Raw genomic sequence first — 13,145 nt, forward strand, 5'->3', positions numbered from 1 at the left:
AATGTTTCATACATCTTTATCTCTTTTTTATGCTGCATAATGAATTCTGAGGTCAACAGTCCACCAATCAGTTGAAAAACCTACTTTACCTCATGCTTCATATTGATTTCTTCAATCCGATATTTGATCAAAACTAGTATGTTTCCTCAAAACGTTACTGATCTTTCGCACACACAGACCTGCAAACACAAACACGACAACACACGTATGCATACAGGAAGAGCTAGATGCATATGGTACAGAAAACTTAGAGCCTTGCATGGATTGGCAGTCCCATGTTTAATGGAATAGGTGAGTATACTTAGAGCCTTGCATGGATTGGCAGTACCATGCTTAATGGAATATGTGAATATACTTAAAGCCTTGCATGGACTGGCATTCCCATGTTTAATGGAATAGGTGAGTATACTTAGAGTCTTGCATGGACTGGCAGTCCCATGTTTAATGGAATAGGTGAGTATACTTAGAGTCTTGCATGGATTGGCAGTCCCATGTTTAATGGAATAGGTGAGTATACTTAGAGTCTTGCATGGATTGGCAGTCCCATGTTTAATGGAATAGGTGAGTATATCTATCATGTTCTCCACTTTAGTACATTTCTTAATTTTGCGTTAACAAATTCCTTGTTTGCGTGTGAACACATTCTTTGATTGCGTGTAGACTCAATTTCTCATTACGATTCCAAATTTTTACATCAAATGTAGCAACCTAATTTGCGTAGAACAAAAGTCAGTCAGTAAATAAGCGAAAACTAATTAGGGGATAGAAAACTAATTAGGGGATGAATATTATTTAACTTTGTTTACATGTGCTGCAGGTTGGTTGGCGTTGAAATAGACAAAACGGAAAATCATATACAGATAAAAACTTTAACAATGTTCTTTGTTTAGAAGATTAGACGAATATATAATTTTTATTTGTAAAAAAATATGGAAAGCAGTGTTATTTTCAAGAGTTACCAGACCTACATATAATTAATTTTGAACAAGGTGAAATGACCGTGGCAGGTTTCAAAGACAGGTAAAAAATAATTGTCGTAAGTGTCAGAAGAAGTGTGTTTTGAACTTAATGGATATATACCTGTCAAATGTATCAAAATACATGCAAGGGGTAATTCTCTCTCTCTCTCTCTCTCTCTCTCTCTTGATTAACCTATGAGAGTAGAATTTCAATATAGCCGATCAATAACAGTACAACGCATGCTGAATGTATGTGGTTTGTTGCATGAAAATTGTACAATTTAGTTTGGTAGTATGTTCTCAACCGCTTTAATTTCTGTGGATTTAAAAAGTTTTATTTTGTTTGTGATTCTTTTGATTTGTTAAAAAAAATTATTTAATGTGGATCAAACTTTCAAAGCTAATTAATAGCAAGAAGTTTGTTCGATCTAGTCACGTATATCGAACTTTAAAAGCTAATTAATAGCAAGAAGTTAGTTTGATCTAGTCACGTATATCGAACTTTAAAAGCTAATTAATAGCAAGAAGTTAGTTCGATCTAGTCACGTATATCGAACTTTAAAAGCTAATTAATAGCAAGAAGTTAGTTCGATCTAGTTACGTATATCGAACTTTAAAAGCTAATTAATAGCAAGAAGTTAGTTCGATCTAGTCACGTATATCGAACTTTAAAAGCTAATTAATAGCAAGAAGTTAGTTCGATCTAGTCACGTATATCGAACTTTAAAAGCTAATTAATAGCAAGAAGTTAGTTCGATCTAGTCACGTATACCGAACTTTAAAAGCTAATTAATAGCAAGAAGTTAGTTCGATCTAGTCACGTATATCGAACGAACAAATATAGAATAAGACAAAGGTAATTTCTTTTACAAAGGTCAAACAATACCGAATCCATATAAGATTTAACAGGCAACATGTTGCAAAATATTTTATGTTTGCTCTCTGTCAAGGTTACAATCCACTATCAGGAACCACAGGTGAAAATCGTTCGTCCCAGGCTTATGACAATGGGTTACTAGCATATCATTATAATTATTCATGCGCCAATGAATGAATAAAAACATAAATATTCAATGATATATATATATATATATATATATATATATATATATATATATATATATATATATATATATATATATATATATATATAACAATTTTATTTCATTTTGCAAATATTTATTATGATTAATTTCAACAATTTCAATATTTTAAACTTCGTTTTCATTTTTACAAGAATCTTAGTTGTCTCACGCGTGAACAAAACTAATACAAGAAAATAAGTAAATAAGCAAAATTCAAAGTTTACATCTTTATAAATCCTCCATCGTCTGTTTATTATGTATAATTTTAATATACCATAAAAATGTAAAATACAGATAACCTCTATATTGTGAGTACGTGATTTGGATTTTTAACTTTGCTTTAACACTTTTTCAGTCACATCGCTACGATGTCTACAGTGTGGCATCATGCAGCAGATATATGGTATCATGTCCCACCCACTCACATTATCCTGCCACCAGGCCGACCTGTCCTAAAGCTAACCTCTTAAAGCTGAGCGCCAAGCGAGGCAGCTGTTAGTACCATTTTTATGAGTCTCTGCAGGGGGTCGAATCCGTGACCTCCCGCACTCGAGGCGGACATTCTTACCCATTAGGCCACCGATATGTCAAACATCTAAATTAAACCCACCTTTAAAAAGCCGTCCTTGTTCTGCAACAATTCCCCTCGACACAATGTACACATACATGTTTATATGTTGGCAGAGTCTTGTCTATTCATTCAAGAGTCACATTTTCTGAGACAATGTGAAACTTTTTCCGAATAATCGTGAATCGATCAAGCTAAAGTATCATTTCCTTAAATAATGCAAAGTTTAAAATTGAAAATTAAACAAATATTTACAACTGTTGGCATTACCAAACTAAATTTTAATACCATTAAAGCTTGAATATCGAATATATGCAAACTGAATTTCATATTTTGCAAGATTGATAAAGTGATCCAACTGAAAATTCCGTAATACGCTACCTGCATTCCCCTTGGGAAGTGACGACCGTTCACGCGTCGTGTGTAATGGATTTTAATAAAGCTTCCTGACGTAATGAATCGACTACAATAGGAGATAAAATTGCTATAATTCAAAGTAGTTATAAAAAAAATTTTGCAAGAGATATTGTATTCATTGTTTACAAATATTGTTAAAGAAAACAAGAACGATTAACTAATACATAAGTTGTTTATTTATGGTTTTGCGAACAGATGACTTCAGTTTTCTGCGTCATATGATGCGATAATAACCAGATATGTAAATATATAATGATATATTTACTCCAGGGAAAACCTATCTCAGATGCAAGCCAACTGATATATATATATCGCTACAGATTTGGAATTCGTATTATATCTATCCTTTAATTGCAAACTTCAGCCATGCACCTCTGTGTTCCATGATTTTTAATTTGAATAACTTTGTTTATAATTGAGTTTTTATCATTGTTTATACGTACCACATTATCAAAACATGGCACTGATATATAGTAAATGATTATTTACCTCAATTTAATTTGCATGCTAAAAGCATTGGTACATGAATAATAAGTAATACAATTCACCACTCTCTCCCAAATCAGTTCTCAGCCATCCAAAAGCTGAGTCTGAATAATCTGCATATGAATTAGATCTCTAATTACCATCAATCCAAAAGATGGGATTCAATATTCTGCATATTATTAAGATTGCTAATTACCAGCCATCCAAGAATTGGGATTCATTAATCCGCATATTAATTAGATGGCTAAATAACAGCCATTTAGGAGTTGGGATTGAATAATCTGCATATTAATTAGATCTTTAATTAATAACCAGTCGTTCAAATTATGATTTTGAATAATATGCATATAATCAGTTGGCTAATTACCAGCTATCCAAAAAATGAGTTTGCATCCTTAAGTGCAGGATTGTAATGAATATGGGGCATGCATGGTTCAATCCGTAATTTTCATGATACTAACCATTTCTCGGTAATTGAATGCAACATAGGGGCGGATCCCGCCATATCGTTTGGGGGTGAGAAATGGCGTAACAAGCAGGCAAGAGGTCTGAGAGGGATAGAACCCCTAGTATGAGCCTAGAGGGAAATTTCTCCGGGGTGGACACTGATTCCATCCACCTCCTTCCCAGATCTGCATCTCAAATATTACAAGAGTTCTCGCTGTCTTTTTTTCAAATAAATATTATAACAGTGTTTTGTTCGAAATTTCAAATATTGTTCCTGGGGCGGGGGTTCTGACCAATGACTAGCTATTAAAAAATCAAAAAACAAAAACAAAGCCTACTAAAGAAAAAATGTGTCACCGGATTGAAATATTCAACATGCTGTTATAACGACTGCTATCTGATTTTACAAGACATTTATTCTGACCTATGGTTTTAAAGGCATTCGTGAACCTCAGAAGATTCAGATTTCTTTTTTCAGTGTTTATAATCTAAATGAATGACGTCCATGTCTTGTTGACAATGTAATTTTACAATTACCTCTTTATATTCCACGTCTGAAAGTACACGTACAATGTAATTTTACAATTACCTCTTTATATTCCACGTCTGAAAGTACACGTACAATGTAATTTTACAATTACCTCTTTATATTCCATGTCTGAAAGTACACGTATATTTCGTTGCATTATTCAATTAAGACATTTGACAAAAGACTTTAAAGACATTAATAGATAATCTGTAAGGAAAATGAATTCCTGAAATGTTTGTATCGGGCTACTTGCGAGTGCAGCAAAATGAAGAGAGAGAGAGAGAGAGAGAGAGAGAGAGATAGGGGTTTGTGTTGGTAATATTGTAAGTTGGAGGGCACGTATGTATGCTTGGATGCACGGATGAATGGAAGTGGCTTGGGAAGTAATTACGTAGTGCTAAGATGAAATACTAGTTTGAAAACTGCAGATATTGTTGTGAAGAAAGTGGGGCTGAAACGGCTATTATATTCCCTTAACCGTTGACTCGTAATACATTAAACGAACCGTACATGGTTACTCACAGTCGCAAACAGATTATGTACAGACTATCAACTAGCAAGCTTTAACATATTCTGTAGGAGACTTAATACATGTGTTAGCAATCCTACATTCTACTAGTCTCACTGGCATATACTTCATTCTAGCTATATTTAAACATTGTCGAATGAACACGTATATTCTCCGAGACTTAATACATGTGTTAGCAATCCTACATTCTACTAGTCTCACTGGCATATACTTCATTCTAGCTATATTTAAACATTGTCGAATGAACACGTATATTCTCCGAGACTTAATACATGTGTTAGCAATCCTACATTCTACTAGTCTCACTGGCATATACTTCATTCTAGCTATATTTAAACATTGTCGAATGAACACGTATATTCTCCGAGACTTAATACATGTGTTAGCAATCCTACATTTTACTAGTCTCACTGGCATATACTTCATTCTAGCTATATTTAAACATTGTCGAATGAACACGTATATTCTCTGAGACTTAATACATGTGTTAGCAATCCTACATTCTACTAGTCTCACTGGCATATACTTCATTCTAGCTATATTTAAACATTGTCAAATGAACACGTATATTCTCCGAGACTTAATACATGTGTTAGCAATCCTACATTCTACTAGTCTCACTGGCATATACTTCATTCTAGCTATATTTAAACATTGTCGAATGAACACGTATATTCTCCGAGACTTAATACATGTGTTAGCAATCCTACATTCTACTAGTCTCACTGGCATATACTTCATTCTAGCTATATTTAAACATTGTCGAATGAACACGTATATTCTCCCAGGTTACATTGGCTTTAAGCCTGACTTGCAAAGGCATTTATCAGAACAGTAAAATGTTACATATCAGGAAAATTTTGGTCATAAATTGTTACATTTGTTTGATCAGTCGACGCTCGTATACACACTATTGCCCAAAGTCAGGTAATTATTACATACACGTGGGTGGATTGAAAGAAGAAAACAAAGTAGGAAACCATTTTTATTTTTTTCAATATTATACGCGTCTTTAGGAAATTAACATTAGGTTACGTGTATTATTTAGGACAATGGTAAAACGCAGCTGTTCTTGCCTATAATCCTGGCTGGCAAAGGCGTTTGTTAAAAAAAGAAGTTACAATATTACAATCAATACCACGGACTGTGCATTTTTTGTTTACCTATAGCGTGCAGTAAACCTATAGCGTGAAGTAAACGTATAACGTGGATTACATACTTGTCTCTGTCGATTAATGAGGAAAATTTAGATCGTTTTAAGTTGTTATAATTTGTTTAACTAATGTGGTTCGCATATTGTGGCCTGACTTTTTCATAACCAAAGTTTTGCTTTAGAATTTGAAGACACGCAGATAATAAGATTACGGTCTACGCCCAAGCTAAGATTTCTGACATACACAAGCTGTAACTAAACTCTAGGTTTCTTATGAGTGATGAAGTAAACCCTATGAAGGAAAAAAAGCCTCAACAGTTCTACATTTCTTTTGGCGAGTAGGTTTTTTGAAGAAAAATACCCCGGCAAAATCAGAGTAACATAATTATTTATTTCACCTAATCATTGGGATTAGGCGGAGAGAGAGATTACTTAAAAGGCTATAGGTTATTATTATTATTATTATTATTATTAGTATTAATTGTTCATGATAAGAAAGATTTTTTATGAAATGTGTCTGCGTGAGCAATAGAACTCCTGACGGGTGGGTATCTGTGAGAGATAGACAGCGACAGAGAAGAAGGGAATCTGGTATGTTAAAGCTAACAGTGACAATTATATTTTTGAATTGAAATCATTCTACGAGATGGTTTGTGCAGGCTATATATTATAATATGGAATAGAGGTATGTGTGTGTGTAAGTGAGAGAGAGAGAGAGAGAGAGGGAGAGAGAGCTAGGTACGTTATAAAATGTTTGTGTAGAGATCTTATTTAAATTTTTTAAAATAACCAGATACAGTCTTACTGTTGTTTGTTTGCATTATTTTCCCGTGAATATTAATATACAACAACGGCATTTCAAGAACACGTCACACAATATATTACAACAATAGAAAATCCGATTTGTAAATGGATTCTTACAGTTCAGTAGGTAAATCAAGAGTTTTCTTCTCTTCTAAAGTATCCATAATAACTATATTCTGGACTCACCATTGGAAGGTAGGTAGTGCACGGAGGACGTATGGAATGTTCAAGGACAGATTTATCTTCATGATACTTCCCCTTGTTCCAAGTTGACAACTCCTGATCTGGTCATTTCCCTTTGAACGTGCCTTTTTTAATTTTAATTATCAATGAGTTTGTGGTTTGTGAGTGGATGAATGAGATCGAATGTATAATATTTTTAATGTTACTGAAACATTTCGTAGATGATCTTATTACATTTATCCAAGACTAGAGTTCCAATAGTTCTGAAATATCATTAAAACCACTGCTACATATATGTAACTTGTATTGCTTGATTGACATATGTCCATAACTGAGTTTAGAAGTTTGGGCCTACCTCACTAATGTAATTTTATTTAAAAACATATTTCCGTGGACCAGAGTTCAGGACATTGGTGTTCCCTTTGGAAATACCTGGTCATGTTCTTTATTATAATTACAGTACAAGACCTGACTTTGTTTAGAACTTAGAATGTTCTAGAAATGAACATTTGACAATCATCTTTGTCCTTTTATTGTGTCTTAGGTGTTCAGTAGATCATTTATGTATGCGAAAAAAGGAAATCCGACATTACAGGCCCATGACGAACTCCTCTTCGTAACAAAATGAGTTCGATATACGTCATCTAATCGATACACAAGCACTTGAGTGTGTGTATGAACGGGAGATCATTCTCCGGATTTTTGCATTTTTCCCAAATATTTTAATTTTTTCGCAACCCACAATGTCACGATATATGTTTTCGTTATAGCATATACATTAGAGTCATTGTTTATGTAGTAAATCAGATATTCTTGAATGGTGAATGCACCTGAGACGGCTCCATTCCCTTACGAAATTCACGCTGATAGGACTATGGAAAATGTATTTTGACTAAATACCTCCGAATTCGGACCGTCAATATTTTTAAAACGTATTTTTTTCTCTCCTGACAACATATCAATTTTTGACCATGATAAGTCATCTACTCCTTTGTATATTTACTAGTTTGTAAGTATATTTGTTGATTCATCACACATAAGCAAAAACTAAGACTGGATCATATATTTAATGAGAGCAGTTAGATATCTGATTATATACTTTCCCCCATACATTTAATGCTCATTGAACACGAAATCAATGCCTGGTGATACTTTTATTTCTGTAGACTTGATATGCCGCAATACCTCCTCCTTGATAATATCACATTTTATGATATGAGTCTCAGTATTACTTTGTTCGTACATCTTCTTGACATTATCTTAGTCAATATATTCCTTGACTGTTGTATTACTTAATTCAGAAAAGTACAGTTTCAATAAATTGTCACCACATTTTTCCGATTTGATTCTGCTCCATGGAATACAATATTACCACCATCTTTTGTATTTGTCCTACTTTCCGATATGGTTTTGTAGAACTCGCATATTCCCAGTTTTTTTTTTCTCTCTAGACTGTGTTTCCTTTTGAATTCCCTCTCTGCGACCTTGTATTCTATGTTACTGTCAATTACGTCGGCATATATTTTTTCCTGCTTTTATCCATTCTTATCAAGTCCATTATGTTTTCAATATGGTTTCAAATACGATCAGAATGCAGACTTTGGAATATCAGAAGCAGTTATTACGCTTTACGTTAATTCAGGAACTGATTCAACGTCGCTTTTATATATGTTGACTTTTAATGGATTTGCCACGTTTACTTTAATTCTCAGAATCCCATTTGTCTTCGTATTTTCTTTAAACATATCTTTCGCTAGTGTTGCTGTAACTGGCACGTGATCAGATAATGAGATATTACTGTTGCCGTTCACTATGTGTCTATTGATACCACCTGTGAATTTTTGGTAAGTGACATGTCTTTTGAGAGTAGTGATGTTTTTCTGTTCTATTCTGTTCCTAAGAATCATATCTCTTCTGGATGGATGTTTACTGGATATTTAGACACTTGATCTGCATTGATAAATAAAGCATTCACAAGGACTGAGCAAGAATGAAACTCACCTATACCTCTCGTCTATAGCTAGATGGGGATGGGTTTGGCGGCATGTACCACGTGATTTCTAGAATGGTCCCGTATTCCCTTGGCTTGACTCACGACAAAAACTACCGATACAAAAAACAATCGATCAGAGTATACACAGAGCTCCAGGAAGAGTAATGTTTGGCGTTTGCTCAATTAATTGGATCGAAAGTAACCAAACCAATGTGCTTTAAATCTTTGAACAATAAATTTGCTCATTTTTTATCCTCTTCATTCTCGTCCGTCTGCTGCTGCCACTACTACTGTTGTTACTACTATTTGTAGCATATGCTAATATTACCTTTACCAATTTATTTCAGTAGCGTTATTACCGTACATAATGTTCTCAACGAAACCAGCGGAAAAGAAGAATCAAGGACCATCGAGAAGTGAATCGTCCACAAAGTATATGCATCGGCCACCGACTATTGAGCCAAATTACGGACTTTCAAGGAAATCACTTAACGGACGATCCAATTTTGCAAGAGTTCTTTTACACGATAACTCGACACAAGTGCACCAGTTGGACATGAGAAAGTCCCACATTAAACTTGAGCTAAACCGATCTCTAAGACTGATCGACCTTCACAAACGAACATTCATGACTTGGAAGAAAAGGTTTCAGAAAGAAGTAGAGGATGTCAAGAACAGACAGAACCTCATTCTGCCAGCCATATCAGATGATAGTTTGTCAATGGTTGGAAGAGAGAATCAAGCAAAAAGTGACCACGTAGAATCTAGACATGAAGGAGAAAAGACACCGACAGAGGTACCTGCTACGAGTGAAAAAGTCCATAACGAAAACGAAAGTTCTGAAAGGACCCGAAGTCCGCTTAATGAACTTCGGCTTCCGGCGATATACAAAAATCAAAAGGTCGTTGTGTTCCAGATTCAGGATAAGCACGGCAATATCGAGACGTACCACACAGTAGATGCAAATGGCATCTTTGAGGATTTTGTTCCAAGGCATACGTTGTATCCCCGGTTGACCGACGACCCTAGGTTTCAGAGGCTGCATAATGCATTAGTGCCTACAAAGACAGCATTTGAACTTGAATGACTTGTTGTTAAAAATACTTGTTTTTATTCTTTCATTGCATGTTAACATGTATGTAGTTTTGAGCAATAATAAATTTGTTTGCGAGTGCATTCGACTTATAGGATACCAGTTTACGGGAAAACAATGAATAAGAAAACAACATGTGGAAACTTATATATTTGATTGTTTGACTCGTAGTAATTACTTTCCAAATGTCTGCCAATCACAGATCACAGATTCAAATATGGATTAAGAATGCACAAGTTACCTATACCTATACAACGAAATATCAAGCTCCCCATGTGATAGCGACGTTAATTCAGGTTCAAACGAGCTAGGTTTGCTGTGTTTGAAAATAAATGTGCTAGAACTGTACTATGTTCAGTCTGATAATTTGGAAACATTCCACATAATGCCATTATTTGAGATTACAATGATGGCTATAGATGGCCATCATGGGTCTTGATACGTGGGAAGACTTTTTAACATACTTATAAGTTCTGATACGTAGGGAAAAAATCACTACATACTTGTAGGTGTTGTTTCTTTGGAATATTGGCTACATACTTATAGGCATTGATGCGTTGGGGAATATTCATTACATTCTTGTAGGTCTTGGTCCGTGGAGGAATTCCATTACAGTCTTGTAGGTCTTGGTCCGTGGAGGAATTCCATTACAGTCTTGTAGGTCTTTGTACGTGGAGGAATTTCATTACAGTCTTGTAGTTGTTAGTGCGTGGAGGAATTTCATTACAGTCTTGTAGTTGTTAGTGCGTGGAGGAATTTCATTACAGTGTTGTAGGTCTTGGTGCGTGGGAAATTTCACTACATACTCGTAGGTTTTGATGCGTGGGGAAATTTTGCTACATACTTGTTGGTCTTAGGACGTGGAGAAATTTCATTAAATACTTAATGAGTATTGATGAGTGGGGAAAATTCACTATATATTAGTCATGATGCGTGGGGAAAATTCACTGCATACTTGAAAAGAGTCAATTTTGACCATTACAGAAATTTCAGTTTAAGTTTCAGCTAAGTTTTGCTGTATATATTCTTTTTCATTATCTCGAGCTTTTTAAGTTGCTGAAAAAGAGCAATACGTTCGCTGAAATAAACCTCAGAGGATGATACAAACATCGATTCAGTTATTCACTTTGACCATTTCTCTGTTGTCCTGTTTCGACAATTGTCCAAGAGAAGGTTCTGTTATGTGATAGAAATTTAATTACTCTCTGGGGCCCACACACTGAAGAGAATAAAATGAATTTGACAGAAAGAATCCTACATGAAGTGCATTAGTAAACCAGTAATGAAAACCATGAATCAGTCTTTATGTACTTTATTTCTGATGTTCTCTCTGAAACTCATGTTACAGCTATGAGCTATTCTGAGGTGAAGGAAAGCCGCAAACCTTGCGGAAAATGCTCATTTTGCAATAGTGATCAAATATCCTTGCATATGATGAAGCTGGGGATGTAGCTCATCACTGTAGAGGATCACTGAATGGCTTTATGATTTGGTTTCCAAGCCATCATAAATTGGCTAATAAACAGACCGGAATAAGTAATAAGTTTGACAAATTGTACAATGTAAAGTTAAGTATATATCGGTAAGAATTGTTATAGAAATACTTTGAACGGACCAGTGTTGCATTTTAACGTCAGAAAAGTGAAACATTTACATGCATAAGTAGGTGGACACATTACCATAAGTTTGTTTACTGATACTCCAAAAACAGACATTACAAGCAGTGTAGGAATTCTTATTTACTGGCAGGGAATGTGGATATTAATCACCAATTGAAACTAATACTTAACATGAAATATTTTAAAAATAAGTACAGGACATGGAAAAGCATCACTGATTTAAATACAATTCAGAATAAAAACAAGAATAAATTAAAAACTAATCTAAGGTAAGAGAAATGTCATGACGCAAAATTATGTACGAGTTTTTGCATTTTCTTAACTGTTGGCAGCATGGAATTATACCAGTCGTCCATTAATGCTGAGAGTTGTTACTGTTACGCCTCTATGGTCTAAAACTATTTAAAAGAAGGAAATCCATCAAATTTAGTAAAACCACCAATCATCTTATTTTTCTATGTTACAAAATGAAAATTTAAACGGAACCCTAAGTATTGTGACTTTGATCCCTAATAATTCTAAATGTTCTATCAATGCTCCGTATGATTTATATTAATACTGATGTGCAGATGTAACAATGGCCTTGAGGGATTATTAAATTAAAGTATCAGAAGCCTTGAAGTGTCATAATTATATATTCCAAAATGTCTTTGAATGACTTCACAGTAATCCTACAGTAGTGTTTTAGTCCAAAAGGTCAGTGAGCACTTTGAAATTACAATGAATAATTTAAATAAATGATTCCTCTCAAATTATATATGAACACAACTAAAACTAGGTTCAGAGGTTCTCAAAAAATTATATAAACGGGAATTAAGACTTTATTTACAAAAAATATATTTGCGAATTTCACTTGATGACCTAAGACACAATAGAATGCCCAGTATCTTGGTCATTTCAAATGAAAACTTCCATCCAATTCTTACACAACTTAAATTTTCAATAATCATATTATTTACCATTCATAATCCTGATATAAAAAAACCAGGAAAGCAAACCATGACAATACTCAGGCAAGCAAAAGCCATACCCTCAATCACGGACAAAGGTCAAGTACATAATCTAAATGACATACAAAACAGCTACTCCATCGGTTTTTCGTTGCTGTGGAATCGTATACCTGTATTGAGATGTTGCAATAATTTAATTCTATTTCTATATATACCAAGGCGCAGTTCAGAACTGCGCATGCCTGGTGTCATCTTGAACAGTGAACAAAACAAATGTATACAATACATTGTGTATTCATTACTTTTGGCTGCCTCGTTTTAGAATGGTCT

General features: G+C 34.3%; 1 protein-coding gene across 2 annotated transcripts in view; it reads left to right on the forward strand.

Moving 5' to 3' along the window:
• The window catches only part of LOC149784898 (uncharacterized), a 15,133-nt gene extending 2,647 nt beyond the window's left edge, over positions 1 to 12,486 (forward strand). The window contains exon 2 of one of the 2 annotated variants that reach the window (XM_089978484.1): positions 9,501 to 12,486. In XM_089978484.1, coding sequence (XP_089834610.1) covers positions 9,521 to 10,240 — 720 coding nt within the window. In that variant the 5' untranslated portion in view covers positions 9,501 to 9,520 and the 3' untranslated portion in view covers positions 10,241 to 12,486. The remainder of the gene's footprint in view (positions 1 to 9,500) is intronic. The other variant, XM_089978485.1, reaches the window with a different exon arrangement.
• Positions 12,487 to 13,145: the final 659 nt, after the last annotated feature.

The sequence above is a fragment of the Sinohyriopsis cumingii genome, chromosome 13 (assembly GCF_028554795.1).
Source record: "Sinohyriopsis cumingii isolate HCF-2022 chromosome 13, ASM2855479v2, whole genome shotgun sequence".
Lineage (NCBI taxonomy): Eukaryota > Metazoa > Mollusca > Bivalvia > Unionida > Unionidae > Sinohyriopsis > Sinohyriopsis cumingii.